At 41.0% G+C, this 19,838-nt stretch overlaps 2 protein-coding genes across 4 annotated transcripts in view; one reads left to right on the plus strand and one right to left on the minus strand.

Annotated features, from left to right (window-relative positions):
• The window catches only part of LOC307044887 (serine/threonine-protein kinase VRK1-like), a 21,624-nt gene extending 16,195 nt beyond the window's left edge, over window positions 1-5,429 (plus strand). The window contains exons 11-14 of one of the 2 annotated variants that reach the window (XM_079690317.1): window positions 1,122-1,288; window positions 3,470-3,613; window positions 4,268-4,462; window positions 4,615-5,429. In XM_079690317.1, the coding sequence (XP_079546443.1) occupies window positions 1,122-1,288; window positions 3,470-3,613; window positions 4,268-4,462; window positions 4,615-4,953 (845 nt within the window). In that variant the 3' untranslated portion in view covers window positions 4,954-5,429. Of the gene's footprint in view, window positions 1-1,121; window positions 1,289-3,469; window positions 3,614-4,264; window positions 4,463-4,614 lie in introns of both variants that reach the window. The other variant, XM_079690316.1, reaches the window with a different exon arrangement.
• Window positions 4,960-19,838, minus strand: part of fancl (FA complementation group L) — a 26,725-nt gene continuing 11,846 nt past the window's right edge. The window contains exons 7-14 of one of the 2 annotated variants that reach the window (XM_079690323.1): window positions 16,333-16,401; window positions 11,381-11,531; window positions 11,218-11,301; window positions 9,678-9,723; window positions 7,984-8,065; window positions 7,139-7,255; window positions 5,543-5,614; window positions 4,960-5,036 (exon numbers count right to left, since the gene is read on the minus strand). In XM_079690323.1, the coding sequence (XP_079546449.1) occupies window positions 5,001-5,036; window positions 5,543-5,614; window positions 7,139-7,255; window positions 7,984-8,065; window positions 9,678-9,723; window positions 11,218-11,301; window positions 11,381-11,531; window positions 16,333-16,401 (657 nt within the window). In that variant the 3' untranslated portion in view covers window positions 4,960-5,000. Of the gene's footprint in view, window positions 5,037-5,542; window positions 5,615-7,138; window positions 7,256-7,983; window positions 8,089-9,677; window positions 9,724-11,217; window positions 11,302-11,380; window positions 11,532-16,332; window positions 16,402-19,838 lie in introns of both variants that reach the window. The other variant, XM_079690324.1, reaches the window with a different exon arrangement.

The following is a 19,838-nucleotide window of genomic DNA, read 5'->3' on the forward strand; positions in this document are numbered from 1 at the left end:
GAGCATTAGGTGGTTGACGGTTGTCCTCCAATCAGAAGGTTGGTCGCTGGATCCCAAGCCCCTGCCGTCATCATGTCGATGGGCAAGATACTGAACCGGATATTTCTCCAGATAGCATGGGCATGTTCTTAAATGTGAAGCGCTGTATAAATGCAGTCCATCTTCTAATATTGCCTACATTGCATTCACAATTTGCTCTTTGTAGCTTGCACCATTTCATACAACCGTTATCTGATTGGTTGCGTTTCGAACAATCAGCGATACAAGAGGTGCAGAGCATGATGCAGAATGTAGCGCTTCTGCCGAGACGTTTTACCGCAATTCATGTGAAAGCAGCTTCAGAGTCTGTAAACGTGCCTCAACAATGTTCCTGATGAATAGATCAAATCCTCTTTCTGCCAGTCCTCCCCCTAAAGTAAACCCTCCATCTTTCCCTCAGTTTCCTGAAGCTCCTGAATAACTCTGTACCGGTGAAACAACCGTCCCATCAACACGCCTTTCAAAGTTAGTCTTGTTTTATCTCACCTCTCTATGACGGGAGGTCACACCTGTGTGAGGCTCGGTGTGTGATGTCTGTTTGTTACGGGCCCCTCCTCTGCTGACGAGGCCCGGCTGCCCGCTGCAGATAAGAGCGGGAGGATGCATCAACTGTGTGTGTGTGTGTGTGTGACAAGTTCTACAGCAGGATGTGTCATACACGTCGTCCTGCCAGGGTGTGATGCATAGTGGCTGTGTATGAACCTTACACACACACAAACAATGCATTCTATAGCTGTGTGCTAATCTACTCTGTAGGAGATACATTTCGGTGCGGTGTATTTGCTGGACTTGTGAGACCTTCAGGTTCATCAGTTTGTTTCTCTGCATGAATACGTCTCCTAGTTTTTCCCTTACGGTTACATAAAGAAAATACGTAATCAGATTACTGTTACATTTCTAAACATTGGGGATTACTTGTAGGATTACAATGTTAGTAAAGAACGAAGAAGAGCATATATTGTTTGTTGTAAAAGGATCAGATTTTATGTCAGTACTGTTCTGTAAGCTAATACTTTAAGTGTGAATCTATACGGTATGGAAAGGGATTTCAGAATGTGATTCTGATGTGTTTGTGTCTTCAGATGAGGTGGAGGCATTCCTCAGTTATGGGAAAACTCTGGCTTACCAAGAGAAGCCAAACTACAAGCACCTCAAGGATCTGCTGGCCAGTGTCCACACGGGGGGGCTGGACTTCTCTGTGCCACAAGAACCCGCAGGGGGGTCCACCACCAAGCCAACTAGGGAGAAGGTGAGACAGGAACAGCTTCCATGTGTAAAAGTTTTGTGTCTAATATAGTTTTATAGCCTAATATAACAATATACATATGACATATACTTCTAAAAGTCAGAGTATACAGTACGAACAGTATATGTATAAACGGCAGGAAAGAAATTGAATGGACCACAGAGCTGGTATAGATATAAACTGTGTAATACAAACTCTATAGACAGAATAAATATGAATACACTATGGTCGGTCGTTGACACTTGAATAAATATGAGTACGCTATTGGAGATATAACCGTTTTGACGGTTTATAAACAGAATAAGTGACTAAGACCAATGTGCAAAGTCAGTCAAAGGCATCCAGGAGTGTGTGGGGTGGGTGCAGGCAGCTGTCATCTTGGTGCATGCAGGTGATAACGGTGGAGAAAAAGCTCTTCCTGAAACAAAGCCCTAAAGAAGTGCGCATATTTTTGTAGTGGCGCTACATCTTTTGGTTCAGTCTGTGACATCATTGGGTAAAATGACTTTTTCCCATTGATATAAAACTCAATACAAACACTTTATACCCCTCTTTTTTTAATCTTTTTAAATCATTAGGGTGGACTCCAGAGTTATGTTCCCTCATTTCCTTTGACTGAGCCGAGAGCGGCAGATCTGAGGCGGGGCTTAAGGAACATTCAAGTGCACATGCTCTATTGGCCCGCACTAGATGATCCGGGTTCTATTTGAGTCTACAGTCGCTCCATTATGACTTCATGCTCCACTAAGCAACTCTGACAGGAATGAACGGGGCCCCGTGTACGCTTTATTCAACCCTCTTTATACAGCCATGTTCTGAACCTGTTTGTCCTGGTATGGAGGTTCTTGTAGTGCCTTCCAGAGGCAGGAGAGCAAACCGTCTGTAGGGGGTTAGAGACAATGCTTTACACCCCCCGCAGACACCACGTGTGCTGGACCGATGATGCGTTGGTCAGTGTTTTTCTGTCTGATGCGGCGCGATGCTATACAAGACTGTGATCCAGTTTGTGAATGTGCTCTCAATGGTGCAGTGGTAGAAGTTCACTGAGGATACAGGAAGAAAAGACGCTGGGGAAACTTCTTAACTAGGATCGAGGTGTCAAGCGTCCAAGAGAGGTCCTCAGGGATGTGGACACACTGAAACTTAAAGCTGGAGACACGTTTAAACTCTGTCCCCTTTATGCTGATGGGTGTGTGTGCTGCCTTTGGAGTTCTGCAACATAAAAACATCTTCATCTGCTCTTCAACAAACCTGCCATTGAGAAGCGTTTGATCACGGGTTCACAGCGAGCAGGGAAGAGTTTATATGAAATGTTTTTGCACTCCGAGAACAACGGGTCACAAGGCTTCCTGTTTGAGTCTCTTAACCCCAGAGTGGAGAAACGTGACAGCAGTGAAGGGGAGGGTTAACCTGCCTCTGCCCCCCCCCCAATGATTATGTGAACCGGGTCTACAGGTGGAGGAGGACTGTGATTCGCCTCAAACTCAGCAGAATCACTCCTTGACCCCTCGGGCCCCGGCTCGCCTCTCCACGGCCCAATTTGAAGAAGTTCATGACACACACTTCCCCCACAGCGCGGGGCCGCTCCAATTATGCTCCTGATCCCCGCTCCTCTCCTTGTGTCATTTCATTTCCATGCTAAAGTGCTGGCCAGTTTGATCCCTAGTTAAACAGAAGTGGCCATTTACCGGCAGCTTAGTGCGCAGAGTAAATGTCAGCAGAGATAAAGGGCGCTCAGCGCAGCCAATCACTGAAGAGCTCCCCTGCTGTTGGATAAATATATTATTATTTTATCGGTAATTATAGTGATGCTGGGGGGAAGTTTTATTTAAGAGGGAAAATTCCATTTTAATGTCATCTGAGTGAAGTTGCTACACAAAGTTAAACAATTTTACAATTGGTATGACTGGCTGCTACTTTAATACTTGTATGTGTTCACTTACAATGCTGCTTCTTGTTCTTTGTTTACCATTAATATGTATCATTTTTTTTGCTATTAATTCAATATACCCTTTATTATGATGTGCCTTTTATCTGCACTCTACCTTTGCTGTACTTCTGTAAATGTCCCCGCTGTGGGACGGATAAAGGATTTCTGGTATAACTTAATAATTCAATTAAAAGTTCAAAAGTTAAAAGAGGAAGAGTTTAATTGGAAGACCCTCCCACCTTTGTGTCAAACAGAAAGCAGGACGAGTCAAAAGACCACCCAAAGCCAAGGCTGTCCCCGCAGAGGTGGAGGACGATGAAGATGAGATGAAGGCTAAACCAGTGCCCGCTCGCTACATAAGAGGACCGCCCCTCACTAAACCTCAGGCTCAATCACCGGTAAGGTCTGAAACGTCACCGGTTATTGACAACCTCTAATGATAGCTTTAGTTTTGTACAGCATCATAATGTATTGTGTACACATTCACACCACTTTTACAAGTGTAATTACAATAACCATAAATAAAAGCTAATGTTAGGCTATATACACATTACAATGCGTATCACCACCGCTAAGCTTAAGTGGTCAAATGTTAACTCACTTTCAGTATAAGGACTCATTCCCGCACCACTCTTTCTCGTCCATTGAAATAGTCCTGGGAGCAGGTTTGTACAAATTATCTCGGAATTGAATCCCTCAAGAAAATGTATCAAACCAAGACTCAATCTTAAACACGTCTCACAGAACACTGAGAATAAAGAGTGCTTGCATTGAAGTGAAAAACTCAATTTTCACTTTCTCAATGATATGGTCCAAATACAGATCATATGTTGATAATGGAATCATCTGTGGCTAGGGTCAACAGGAAGTGGCAAAGTCTTTCAATAACGCTTTCAACACATGTTTTGAATGCTAAAGCAGAATGAGAATGATTTAACAATATTTTCTTTTCTTAAATCCGGACACATACCATTGCACTCCAAAAGAATCCAATCAAACATTTATGAGTCAATTAATAAATAAGAGCTATGTTTTGCTTTTTCTCCTAGAAGGATGTTGAAGATGTGCCTGCTGTCAGCAGATCATTGAGGACAAGAGGTGCTGTGACTTATATGGAAGATGACAGCGAATCTGAGGAAGAAGAAGAGGATGAAGAGGAGGAGGAAGAGGCCAGTTCCAGACCCCAACCCATCGCTGCATGCTATCTGAGGGGCCCCCCTATCAGCCCCGGAGCTCAGTCCAAACAGGTGTGAAGACGAGAAGCTCCAGCAGTCAGTGTTTTTGATTTGCTGTGAAGTTTATTTGTACAAGTTAAATAAAACAAATAATTATTAGTTTAGATGGTTTGAAGAAAAAAGTTTACACCTATATAAAAAGCCAACACTTTAATCTTTAACAGAAATATACGGGCAGAAAAACAGACGGCTTTTCCGCGATGGAGAGAAAGAAACGACAACTCCTAACTCACAGGAGGAAACACTGTGAAGCACAGGGGGGGAGATGGGAGGGAGGGCGGCCCACCCATGAGTGTGTGAGCCAGGGGTGGGCCGCTCTAAAACTCCAGGAGAAGGACCGTTACCCGCCTCAGATTCAGGGGTACGAACACACACATAACTCTGAACAGGAAGCTCCTCCCACGCGCAGGAACGGATGGTTCTCCATGTTCTTTTTCGCCGGCGTCTTCTTCTTCCTGGGTGCTGCTCTTGGTGCTTGCCAACGTGAATTCAAACCTTTTTGAAAAACATTAAAGGGATCTACCAGTCTTTCATCACTGGAACACACTCCTTAGGACTTCTGGGCGGCCATTTTCACCGTAATAGGCTGAAACAGAAGAAGAAGCTTATTGAAAGCGGTACGAGAGATGGCTTTGTGAACAAATGAAGTGGGCTCTTGTGTCTAACTGGACTGATGATGAAGGATTCCCAAACAAAGTCATAAAACTGCCTCTGATTAAATGATAGATATGGAGTATCAAACACTTAACTTTGTGCATCACACGAGGAGCAGCATGAGAAACTGAATACAGTGTACAGAGAGAAGGCTATGTAAAGATTTGTGCTAATTAAGTAAGATGAATGTGTTCTATTGAGGCTGCAGTGAAGGACACACACACACACACACACACACACACACACACACACACACACACACACACACACACACACACACACACACACACACACACACACACACACACACACACACACACACACACACACACACACACACACACACACACACACACACACACACACACACACACACACACACACACACACACACACACACACACACACACACACACACACACACACACACACACACACCTTGCTGCAGTAAGGACACTCTCCGAACACAATGTTGAAGCTCTGCCTGCTGGAGGGGAGCGCTCGCAGCCACTGGAGGAAGAGGAGAGAAGAAGAAAAGACACTTTGGATCCGATATGTCAAGTGATAATAACCTCTTGTTTCAATGTACACTTATTACTGCACACTTTTCAAGATAAGCATTTTAAGGGCTTTTATGTGGAACTTAAGGCATTTCTCCCTTACACTAAGCTTTAAAGAAACGTCTGTATGCTGCGTCTAAGTGAATAGAGTGGTGCAGGAGCTACACCTGGAAATGAGTTAGCATTTTAGCACTCCCAAGTTTACATGTCTTGATTGGGTTTTTATTGTTGGGCTTTGGTTACATTGCATAATTAAGATCTGTGGTTGGTACATTTTTGTTCTACGTTAGCATTTTTAAATCTGGTTATCGTATTTATGTTTATAAAAGCTGTGTTAATATGTGGAGATTATCCTTATTGAAGATGTTTGTTTGCCACAGATTGTATTTTTTTTATTTTAAATCCCCATTGATTTTGGTGAAGGGAACCAGGAAGATGCTAACTTTAGGGTCACTGCACCACTCTATACACAGTATTTCAACAAAGTAGTCCCTGCTCAGGCAGTTGGAGCTCATTTCCTGTGTCCTCAGCAGTGCTCCACCTTTAATAATCCTTCTCCTTACCTCTGAGTGCCGAGCTGAAAAAAACGGTGCTATCGGTATCAGAGATAACAATACAGTTTTTAAAACACTTAAAAGATTTGTAGCAAACCTGAGAAGGACCAATGCTGTGACAGAAATCCTCCACCTGGCTCACTTTAACATTATGGGCTCTTAATGAAATTATCTGTGGTTGTATTAAGGCTGAAAAGCACAACTATTGAATGTATTATCAGTATTGTATAATTTTTCCAGAATACAAACACATCTTGTTGCAATTGAACAATTTTCTTTTTTTTCACAACTATTGGATCAAATAAATTATTTTTCACAAATGAGTTTGGGTTATGTCCAATCATTGCGTAAAAATATTATGGAATTATGTTTTTCTCTAATTAACACTGAGTTTTTTTTTTTACATTATTATGACTCTGGAATATTCCCAACTTCCTTTTCTATTACCATTTATTTTTTATTTTTTGACATACGCGTATGTCATGTTTTATTAAAATCTTTTTCGAGATACTACATTGACTTTTTTTCAACATTATATACAATGAATTTTTCCTGATCTTTTTTTAATGAAATACAATAAAAAAGAAATTGTACTTTTTTATGCTATGACTTTTTAAAAAACATTTTTTACATACCATACCAGTGAATGTCAGAATATATCCGCTGCTGCTGCTTGGACGTTTTCACTATTCTATTCTGAGTCTCCAAACGTCATGGAGGGGAATATCACTGGAATTCATTTTTTTTTTATCTTAATTATCAATAAAGCCTGTGTTACTTTATCATTCTCAACTGAAACATTAAGAATGACACCTGTCTATTCACTTACATAACCTTCAGTTTTTTAGAACGATAAACTATGTAATCTCTAGATGCTCCTCACAGCCGTGTGTGTGTGTTTGGTGAGTGTGTCTCCATACCTCGTAAAGACAGGCCTGGTGAAATGGCTGGCCGCAGCGAGGGTCATTGCACACCTGATCAGGGATCGCATCTTCAAGACGATAGGAGTAACAGATCCCACACTCCACACTGAAGCTCTACACACACACACATTAATAAATACACAGCGTGATTTCTCACATACACGATGCTTAAGATATGGGCAGGTCCTCTGTAACCACTTAGTGTTAAACAAGCGTCTAGTTAAAACTGCAGTGCTAACATCACCCTGTAACACCCCGAATCCCCCCCCTCACACACTTTTCTCTCCGCCTCGTTTGCATTTTGGCATAATGAGAAGCTCCTGTTTTTCTGGAGCTATCCATTAAGAGAGGATGGCAGGTATAAAAAATAAATCAACATCTGGTCAACCCAACTTTTTTGCACTCCTCTGAATGTTAATGAAGCCGAAGCATTAATCACCGCGGCGACAGCAGATAAACACGGCGCCCTTTAAACCCCTTCCACGTGGAGGGGAGGGGGGGAGCCCGGGCCTCAGAAACAGAGAGATAAATGCTTTTTGCGTGATTAAAGTGATTTGATAGTGCAGAGAATTCTGCCATCTTTGTTATTCTAATGATCTTTTCTGTAAACAACCCAATTAAAGGAGAATTTGTGCCCACCTCATGGAACAACAACACAGAGAGAAAAAATATGGAAATGAACAGAAAAATAGGCAGTATCGTATGTCCACCCCCTTATAACTCGGAGCTCAAACCGACGCACAAACTGGAGGATACACACACACATAAACACACTCGCTTGAAGGTAATCGTGATGGGAACGGACATGTTTGAAATGGAAAGGGGGCAACTGTGTCACGTACAGATTTTTCGTGGGTGGCAGGTGACGGGAATTCGATCTCCAAAACATCCCGGAGGTTGTGCAAGACGCTGGAGTCCGGGTTCCTGCCAGAGACCACAGACAGCTCCTTCACACACTAATTAACCACATGCAAATGAGCCTGCAAAGACACTGGGGGATGATTAGGAGACTTTCACCATTGGTATAAAAAAAAAAAAGGGAAAAAAGCTAAAGCTGATTCAAACTGAACAGCAGTGGAGGAGATTTTCCTCAGACGTGTCATGCAGAGAGGCAAATGTTAAATCCTGTGGTGAGAGTTAAGATATGTGCTTTACTTTAAACTGAAGAGTAGCTGTGTGGGTCTTTTCGATGATAATCATAGTGGTGGGACTTTAGTATTTCGCAATTCTAGAAATGTAGTCAATACCAATAATATTCCAGGATGCTTAACTCTGGAATAGATTAAAAAACTGTAAAAAACAACATTGAAAATCATCGAGTGCTTTGCGGTACTCTTATTTTTAACATTGGCACACTGTTTTTTGTTGTTAAAAAGGTAATAAATTCCTCTTTAATATCCATTTTATAATGATTTTACAATATTACTTTTGGACACAACATGATAACTTAAAATGTACCGATGCCCAATGCTCACATTGACTGAATAGGGCTTTACCATATCATAACGTAACTCGATAGAACCTTGATTGTTCACGTTAGCATAGCATTTAAGCGACTTTGAGACTTGAAAAGTGCTATATAAATTCAAATTATTATTATTATTATTATTTAGCTCCATTATTTAGCCAAGCAGTACTGTGCTACCCACCGGCTACAACCATGCTTTCCCCTTGCCCATTTAAGCACAGTTTTTGTTCACCACGGAGCAAGACTAGGAATAAAAATAGATGCTCTATTGTCCTTGGGAACACAAACAACGTAGTCCCACAGTACCCTTAGATATGAAGGACTCAAAGAGAGCAGCAGCATTTTCTGTTTTTCTGAAGTGGATCCTCAACGTATTTGTTTGGTACAGATTCTCTTTGAGAAACACGCCATGTTCCCTTTAAAGGGGCACTATTATTCAAAACTCCAGGTTCATATTCTCTATTTAGTGCCTCCACTGTGACATGTCTCTTTCTTTAATGTTCAAAAAGCTCTTTATTTTTCTCATACTGCCTGTGCTGCAGCACCTCTTTTCACCCTCTGCCTGAAACCAGTCTGCTCTGATTGGTTAGCTGGCCGACTCTCTTGTGATTGGTCAACCTCTTGGAGATGTCCCGCCCCTTAGCTTATCAAGTACAATGTGTTCTAGCCACAAAAAGCGTGAGTGTTACATAGTGATGTCATTATGTTCCTGAAGTAAACAAAGGAGTCCAATGGGGAGTGTGTGGGAGAAAAACTCCCTCTGGAGGGAACACAGGGATTTTAGCCTTAGCAGACCATTTAAATACACAAAAACCTATATAACACACTACAGGAAAGGGAAATATATTTTCAATCAAAATGAGAATAACTATGCAAAAGTAATCACTTCCTTATATATCTTAAACCCAATAAAACCGAGCAAAAGCAAAAGTCTGAATCGTACAGGTTTAGTAAATAATAATGGGATCATTGCATTATCTAGCAAAAGTTATTCTGAAAGACAATAAATCTAATTAATTGAATGATATAAAACGTAGTACAACATGCTTGTGAAGACAGAACCCTTACCACATGTGCATGTTGGCGTTCAGCTTGTTCCTCAGCGGAGTCACCACTGCAACAGGGAGAAGGGATTTATTTGGTGTAGAGCGTAAACGGTAATACTAATAAAAACCTTGAAATTTGATTTCAAGCACCTGCGGATTCCGTTTTTATTGTATATAAGCCCTCCGAAAATTACGACTGCCTTAAAAAAACCTCACTCTGCATACTCTGGCCCTCTGTTATTAGAGAACAGGCCGTCAGCGCTGTCACATCTGAACCATCGCCGTGGCTCTGTTCCACGGGGAGCTTTGTCTCCGTGCAGCACTCATCACTTTCACTATTTGTTATTCCTACATGCAAAAAGCAATATTGTGCGCGACCCCTCGTATTTGAGGGTCTCCGCCTGCCTCCCGTCTTGCCGGCTGAAGTGTGTATCTGTTTAATATCTTTTGAGTTGCATTGCTAGGCAACAGGCTAGGAGTTGTGTGACCTTGGGTTTACAGAAACAATGGACGACAATTGACGGGGACTTAAATAGAAATCCGGAGCTCGCAGGCTGACTCCGGTGTCGGCGTGGCGGGAATGAAAACATTGTGGCAAAGTCTTCTGACACGACGACAGACAACAGGCAACATGAGCAGTCTGGTTGGAGTCCAGACCATCTGATCTGGATAATGGCGAGCTGAATCTGCACTTTATTGCCTGGGATGATCCTAAGCTGGCCAATTCTTTTATAAAAACAGGCATCTGATAAAGAGTCTCAGGACACAGTCATTCCCATTAGTTGTTTAGGAATTAATCAATCAAATGATTAGTGTATGATTTAGATTATTGTTTAACTTGCCAAAACAAGCAACTACCTAAATGTGAGAATTTGCTGCTTCTGGGGTTTTTGTAAAATGTAATGTAGATAAAACATTTGGGGGTAATTAAGGTAGATTAAAGAGGACATATTATGCAAACATGTTTACATTATTTTTAAGAGATGTGTCGGAAATGTCCCGCCTCTTAGCATAACATCTACAATGTGTTGGAGCACTAGCCAAGAGAACATAGTGATGTCATTATGTTCTGGAAGTAAACAAAGGAGTCCAATGGAGGCCTTTCAGGCAGGGTGGGAGGGGGTGTGTGGGAGAGAACACAGAGATTTTAGCCTTTGCAGACCATTTACATGCACACAAATGAAAAGGGAAAAACCCCAAAAAGCAGAATAGGCCCCTTTAACAAATTGTCATGATTGCAAGTGACTCATTTACACAAAAAGGGACAAAAATGCCCCTGTCAGTTAGAATTTTTTTTTTTCTAATGTGTCATTTGATATATATATATATATATATATATATATATATATATATATAAAAAATATATATATATATATATACACATTTGGTGTAATCTGTATGTGTCACATGAAAGGACTTTAGTAAACAATGTATTCCTAAACCTCATGCTACCTGTGTTATAATAAGGAGAGGAGTGTGAGTGTGTAATAGTGCAGATACACTTCTTGTGCCGGAAAACAAACTTTCAAGTGTGGCCATGTCTCTGGGGTTTGACTACCCACCATGCTCGGCTCCCAGCAGGCAGCACTCTGGCAGCATCTTTGGGTGTCTGGGATCCACCTCCACCTTGATGGATGTGTTGTTTCCTGCACACAGACGGGATGTATCATTTATATGAACTGTATACATGATCAGTATGAAAACTCAGTTAAATATAAAGTGTACCGATGGCGATCCGCCTCATGGTGTCGGAGCGGCTGGGTTTCTCCGGCTCCAGAATCCAGGTCTTACTGTCAATCTCATCCAGGACATCCCAGAACTCAGTCAGGGACTCCAAGAGCAGCAGGAACTGACTGTGGAGCTGCTCCAGAGTGCTCTTAATGAACAAAAGATCAGAAAAAGCAAATTTATTTTTAAGAGAAACCAGATGTATCCTAAAGATTCAGTTAGACTACTGGTTCTTTATTGTTACAGAACAAAACCGTGTCCAAACAGCAGATGTAATTTCTGGAAGCAAGGGGAACAGTTATATATAAAGCTGAATAATTAACATGCTTTTTCTTGTTTGAAGAAAAAACCTTTAAAAGGCCTGAGTCCGCATAGCGGCTGTTTCTGAGTGGTGGCGTCTTTTTTGAATTTGTTTGTTGGAGCAAAGGCGGTGGACCCTGGATGTTGTTGATACTTTGCATGAAATGCTGTGTTATACAATGTAGTTGTAAGTAACCTAATATAAGGCCAACTAAGTGCAGAGACGAGTGAATGAGAGCACCACTATTAGAACATGCCCAAAAGGGTATATCAAAGAGGTTGGTCCTTCACCAAGGTAAACTGACGAGAATTAAGAGTGCTTTAGCTATAAATATGTTTATAAAACTGTTGCTTAGCAGTATGATCTCAGGGTCTGCTTGGACTGTTTAGTGTTGTTGGTGAAATTAAGTTATTCTGAATTGTACTCTGACAGCCTCCAGCAATTCGTCCGAGCCTGTTAGAACTCCACACAATGCAAAATAAGTGTAGAACTTTAAGGGTTAAGGAGGAAGTTCTTCAAACGGCCCAGTCCAGGACTCTTTCTTCTGATAGTTGCTGCCTGTAGGAGTTGCTGCAAAGTAAACATTATCCTCCTCGCTCTAAAGCTGTCGGACTGCACAGTGAAGCTCATTCAAACAAACTTCTGGTTGGTGTTCATGGTGAAACATTTTCAAACAAATATATAGCATAAATAATAATAATAATCTAGAGGCGAAGCTAGTCTGTCATACAGAAGCTGTGATACGCTGTCAAGATACCGTAGATAAAACGCTGATTTGAGGCTCAGCCTGAAAAGGATGCTGTGTGGACACACAGCTTAAGACTGTACTCTAAGTAAAATGCTAACATTAGCACACTAACATGCTCTGAATGACAATGATAACACGTTGATGCTAAACAGGCATAACGTTTTCCACTTTCCCCATCTTTCATTAAAATATTAACATGCTTCTGCTAATCAGAACTGCACACAAAGAACTGTACAGCTGAGGCTGATGGGAATGTCCGTAGTTTGTTGCAGGTGTATGTGAATGGTTGTCCTAATTTCCATTGATTGTCTGGTAGTAAACTAAGCACTTGTAGTTATTCGACTTTGGATTGGTCAGACAAAACAAGTAACTCAAAGGTGACCTATGATGCAAAATGCACTTTTGTACGTCTTTTATACATGAATATGTGTCCCCGGTGTTCCAGGGAACTCACCAAGTGTCAGAAAACACAACCGTCTCTATTTTCCTCCATACCCAAATCTCTTAAAAAGGGTCTGCAACCGATCTGATACAGACTGATCCAGATTTGAACACTTCTGTGACGTCACAGAAGTGGCGCTACGGCTATTGGGCCAACTCCACCAATCAGGAGGAGACAGCCACGGACATTGCCGTTCGAAAGCGCTGGAGACGCTTTAGTACATATGCCAGGCCTGTAGATGGTGCTGTTCTCACAGAATCAGCCCATGCAAAGACAGTGTTAAATTGAGCGAAATGAGGAATGGATAAAATGCATGATCTGTTTGGTATTTTGAAAAATAAAAAGTATAAATATGCCTTATATAGGTATGGTCCTACACTATATTATTCAAATATAGCATGATAGGTCCACTTTAAATAAGTCAACACTTAAAAACTATAAAAATACTACAGGGAAACTGGAGTGAACTGAAAGTGCATATATCAATTGGCAGGTTGGTTAAAACGGTAACAACTTAAAGCACACAAACATTGTGACACACACACACACACACACCTACATACACACTCACACTTAGAGGAGAGAAAGGGAGGCTGATAGAGGTGTCAGAGACCAATACAGATGGAATGAGAGAGAAAAAATTAGTGGGTAAAATGAACCAAAAATTATGGGTCATTGTGCCAGCACAGTGCACACAATTAAGCATCGTCCAGGTGCTGAGAGCCTCGGCAATTACAGCCCAATTAATGCCAGTGGCATGATTACGGTTACAGCTCAGGATAACTATGCTCGGCCCAGTTCAGAAAGAAGAAAAAAAAAAGAGCTGGTAATTGAATTCCTGCTGCATCTTTGAGAACAACATGTGAGAGCAGAAAGTATGAAAGACAATAAATCTGAGGTGAGATCTGATCCTCGATCAGTACTCTTTATCTATGTATGCCATCTCTGGCTGACCTTAATTTCGCTTAAAAAGGTAGGCAGGCTTCCCTCTTATTTACATCATCGACATTGAACTATAGAATGGAATTTATTTATAGAATACCCATGGGTTTTAAATCACAAGACCTAATCTGGCAATTTCGTAGTAGATCACTAATCAACTCTAAAGCGGCATTCAAATTATACACAATTTGCCCTTTGTTCACCACGAGTCAACAGCTAGTTAGGTTGTGTTTCCATGATGACATACCCTTCTAGCTTATGGCCCTTCTTTGGGCTGTTACCTGATTGGTACCGCGTTGAAAGGTGAGCAGCACAAAGCCAGAGTTAAAATAATTGTAACTTTTACTGCAGCGTTCTGCAACAGTTTCGAGCAGTGATCAACAGCAAAGGTAGCACTTCCGCCAAGTCGGGCGGCAACACTCAGAAACACAACGGCAACGTCAGCGCAGAGCCGTTTCACCGCGTATCGTGTGAATACAGCATTATAGTATGTCAGTAAATGCAGAAGCGTAACACCTTTGGCTCGCCTTTTTAAATGTTTTAGTGTAAATAAAGTGAAATGCTAATGTACGGCTATGAAGGAAGTAACTAACAGTCAATGACTTCCCTTCACCACCGCTAAGCTAAAGGCGGCTAATGTTCGGCATGATGACGTTTAATTGTCTTATTTAGTCACATGATAACAAAAGCATAACAATCATAAAAGCTTCAGAGATTCACCTATGGGGTATTTGCTGACTCTTTCCAAATTGTTGTACTAATGGCCAGTGCTTATACAATTGATTGAATAATTCAATTAAAAAACAATAAGTAATGACAAATTAGATCATTATTCAGTCAAACTATTACTAACCATAACTAATTCTAACTAGTTACAGCTTTACAAATGTAATCACACAAATTAAAGTACTATAGCATCCCATGATCACCAAAGAAAATGGTTTTAAGCTCTTGAATGGCTTTTTCATAACTGAGGTATCAGCTGTGATTTAAAAAAAAAATTTCAAATGTATTGTGAAAAAAAATATAGAATAATCTATATATTTGAACAAACAGGCAGGACTATGAGTCAGGCTACAATTTGCACTTAACTGTAGCCCTGGTGTCCATCCAGCGTCTTATTCACACAGAACCCTGTTTTGGTTGTTAAAAACCACCTTGGTGTAGTCTCCTAGCACAAAGGACACAAACTAAACACATAGACAGACAAACACACACACAGGTTTAATTCTCTTCCCATTCAAGTTCCACACAAATGCACTGAGTGGCAAGTCTTGGCCCTGCAACAGAGCAGGCAATAATTACTCATTCAAATGAACATGTCAGGACTGCCGACAGACAGGGCTTTCCCCCGCCACACACACACACACAGACAAAAACACACTTGGCGCAGATGCGAGCACATACACACACACTTCATGTTGCAAGGTGGGAGAGATCCATCAACGGCGCAGCAGGCAGACAGGCTCCATACGGCAGCGCTGTTCTAAGCTGGTCCTCACTGTACGCCTGACACACACACACACACACACACACACACACACACACACACACACACACACACACACACACACACACACACACACACACACACACACACACACACACACACACACACACACACACACACACACACACACACACACACACACACACACACACACACACACACACACACACACACACACACACACACACCTTTGATTTTTGCCTACACTTTCACTCAAAGCACGCACATACTTAAAACACTAGTAAGCCTGTCCACTGAGAGTCCTTGTTATGATATGATGGCCAGAGCGACTGAAAAAATAAAGTGTAGCAACAAAACAAAAAAAGACGTGTGTGTGTGACACAGACTCAGAGGCAGTGACAGAGATGGAAAGCAGAGGCAGAGTGAAAGAAGCGAGACGGCAAACAACAATAATGAGGAAGCAAAGAGATACAAAGAGCCCACAGCTGGTTTCACATCAAAACACTTTCATGACAATTACAGTGGACTCAATTTGAGGGGCGAGAATAAGACGTCTTATTACAGAAGAGAAGTGTTTTGTCCAATCATGCACCAGGATGAGTCAAGTGTATTGATGTGGCTCTTAATCACAGTTTAAGCTCACATTACAACTATTAGATGGAAACATCAACCTTTTCCTAATGCGAGGCTCGGAGGATCATTGAGGACGGGTTGGCTGACTATTTATAAGTAATAAAGTGTTGCAGTAAGTCCTTAAACGCAGAAATAACTTTGCTTTTTATCATGTCTGGTTCCCTTGTCTCAGTTATCATGTGTTTTGTGTAAGTAACTTAGCCTGATGTAAACAGCACAATATTTGAAATGTAATGGAGTAGGAGTATAAGTAGCACAAAATACATATAGTAAGTACAAGTTGGTCAAAATAGTACTTGAGTACAGAACTTAGTTATCTTCAACACTGCTTGCTAACCATTTACTTTGTTAAACAAATTGAGGGATGGATAAATAGTTACTGTTGACACTGTATCATTGCACATGCACATACCTGTGGTGTCCATGTCATGGCCAGAGGCACTGGCAGGTCAGCAGAGCATTCAGGAGCCTCCACAGGGTGCTAAGGGTGGAGAAGACAGGACCGTTAGAGAGCTGCTTCTGTATTACGTAACAATGAAAGGTCACTCCACCGCTCCTTGTTGCTGTACTGTATGTCTGGGTTTTATGAGAAGCCTTCCTTAGTTTGTTCTTGGTTATTACTTGAAGACTGTTTAGTATTTACTATTAGTGCTAGTCATCTTTATTATGTTACTTAAACCTACTTATATCTTTATGGAAGTTCCAAACAAGTTAGCATTTTAGCACTTAAAGGTGGGGTATGTCATTTATTTCAGAAACTCTTTTTGTTATTCCATGGAATGCTCTTCACATCCCGATAGCAATGAATATATTAAGTGCTTTGACAATAAATCCATAAAAAAAATGTCATCTGTGGAAGCCGTAGTACTGTAAAAAGCACATCCAATCATTTTAGCCGGCCCGGCTAAAATAACTGGCCTACCTGCCTGTCAGCCTTCCATCTGTGCACAAACTTATCTCGTGCCCTCATTGGTCATGTGCACGTTCGTGTGTGTTGGAGGAGGGGCTCTGTAAGGAAGTGGCAGATTTTTCCCGGTTGTGTATTTTCTAATTCTAGCGCACTCGAGCTGGTTTCTCCAAAATGACCTACCCCACCTTTAAGCTCCCTTGTCTCAAAGTCAATAGACATTTACATTTGTTTGTGGTTAGTTTCCCAAAATATGGTCTGTGATTAATACAGACTAAGAACATTTATGTCAGTAAATGTAGCAATACGTTAGCTTTTTACTTCTAATTTGCATTTACACTTCAAAATTGTAAAAAGTGGTGTTCATATGTAAGGTAAGGTAAGGTACGTTTATTTATATAGCACATTTCAGACGCAGAAGCAATTCAAAGGGCTTTACATGATCATTAACACATGATAGTAGAACAGAGAGGAACACAATAAATAAACATAATGGAATAACAGTTTCATAAAAACAATGCATTAATGAGATATAAAATAGTTTAAAAACGATATTGTAAATACGGTAAGTGCTAAAACAAGTTAAAAGGCTTCTGGGTAAGCAGCTGTAAAAAGTAGTGTTTTTAGCCTCGACTTAAAATAACTCAGCGTTGGTGAAGACCTCAGGTTTTCTGGAAGTTTATTCCATTTGTGGGGAGCATAAAAACTAAAAGCAGCTTCGGCGTGTTTGGTTCTGAGCCGGGGAGCAATGAGTAAGCCCGCCCCCGATGATTTCAGAGATCTGGGGGGCTCGTAACAGGGCAACATGTCAGACATATATTGGGGTTCCAAACCATTTAACGCTTTATAAGTTAACAATATAATTTTAAAATCGATTCTGTGAGCTACTGGTAGCCAGTGCAGAGACCTGAGTACTGGGGTGATGTGTTCTACTCTTTTTGTTTTGGTCAGGACTCTGGCAGCGGCGTTCTGGATTAGTTGTAGTTTTCTAACCGATTTTTTACAGAGACCTGTAAATACACTATTACAGTAATCAAGCCTGCTAAAAACAAAGGCGTGAACTAGTTTTTCAAGGTCTTGTTGAGACATCAATGTTCTAAGACTGGCTATGTTTTTCAGGCGATAGTATGTTGATTTAGTAATTGTGTTGATGTGGGATTTCAAATTGAGGTCGGGGTCCAAAACTACGCCTAGATTTCTCACCTTTTCCGGTGTATGTAGCAGTAGGGCTTCTAGTTTAGCACTCCCTTTTGGCACCAAAGATAATTGTCTCTGTTTTGTTTTTGTTTAATTGTAGGAAATTGTTGCTCATCCAGCTACTGATTTGTTCCATGCAGTTGGTGAGGGATTGTAATGGTCCGTAGTCGCCAGGCTTTATTGTAATGTATAACTGAGTGTCGTCTGCGTAATTGTGGTATGACATTTTATTAACTTTTAGGATCTGGGCTAGTGGAAGCATGTACATGTTAAATAGAATTGGACCAAGAATCGACCCTTGGGGAACTCCACAAGTCATTGCAGTTTGTTGCGATTTAAAAGAACCAACAGACACAAAGAAGTCCCTGTCCTGCAGATACGATTTGAACCAATTAAGTGCTTTGCCAGATAAACCAACACAGTTTTCTAGTCTGTCCAGTAATATTTTGTGGTCCACTGTATCAAAAGCGGCACTGAGGTCCAGCAGTACCAAAATAGTGATTTTTCCCTTGTCTGTGTTTAAATATATATCGTTTAAGACCCTCATAAGTGCGGTCTCAGTGCTGTGATGGGCTCTGAATCCAGACTGGAGAGCATCAAAGCAGTTATTTTGTGCCAAAAAAAAGTTGAGTTGATGGAAAACAGCTTTTTCTATAATTTTAGATTTTAGAAGGGTAGGTTTGAAATTGGCCTATAATTCTGCATGATTGAGCTGTCTAGGGTTGTTGTTTTTTTTAAAGAGGCTTGATTACTGCTGTTTTTAGTGTTTTTGGGAACTGTCCCGAGCTAAGGGAGGTGTTGACTATCTCTAGTAGCTCTGATGCCATGCAGTTAATAACATTTTTCAGGAAGTTTGTGGGAATACTATCTAAGCAGCAGGAGGAAGAACTTAAATGCAACACTAGTATGTCTTCAAGGGCATTATGGCTGACGGGATCAAACTGTGTCTTGCGGATTAAGTATATTTTAAGAGGATGAATGGTTGCCATAGACCCCTTTCCCGAAATGGAGGCCCTCACCGTTAATCTTATATTTTTTGATTGTAAAAAATGATGCAAATGTGTTGCATGACTCAGTAGAGAGGAGTTCAGGGGCAATTGGTATGCAGGGGTTTGATAGCCGGTCAATAGTTGAAAATAACGCACGGGTGTTATTGCTTTTTTTGCTGATTATCAGAGAAAAAGGAGCGTCTTGCGTTCCGTAGTTCGTGATAACTATGAAGACTGTCCTTAAATATCTCAACATGAATGAGAAGGTGTGACTTGCGCCACCTGCGTTCCGCTTTTCTACAATGTTGTTTGCACAGCCTCACTAGCGTGGCATTTCTCCATGGTGCTTTATTACCAGAGGTTGGTTTTGCTTCAGCAGGGGCAAGAGCATCAATCAGACATGTCGTTTTTGACCTGAAATTATCCACCATATCATCAACACTGTTGGATGGAAGTCTGACAGTGGAGGAGAAAGCCTCAATAAACAACTTGTTTGTGTCTTCAGTTATGTGTCGTTTTGTGAGAATCTGTGTTGTCCCTTTATTAGAAATGCTGATATTCATTTTGAAAAAGATGCAGGAGTGATCCGAGAGGCCAACATCAGTGACCATGAGCTTAGAAATATTGAGACCTTTGGTTATAACTAGGTCAAGAGTGTGGCCCAATTTGTGAGTGGGCCCTGTCATATGCTGGGTTAGTACATAGCTGTCCAGAATATTATTACATTTGTAGATATTATTCTGCTGAACAAAATATGTAAGTATCATAAAAGTGTGTTTGCCACACATCTTTTTTTTGCCTTATTCCATATAGTTTCAATAATGA

Source organism: Notothenia rossii (assembly GCF_949606895.1).
Source record: "Notothenia rossii genome assembly, chromosome: 6".
Lineage (NCBI taxonomy): Eukaryota > Metazoa > Chordata > Actinopteri > Perciformes > Nototheniidae > Notothenia > Notothenia rossii.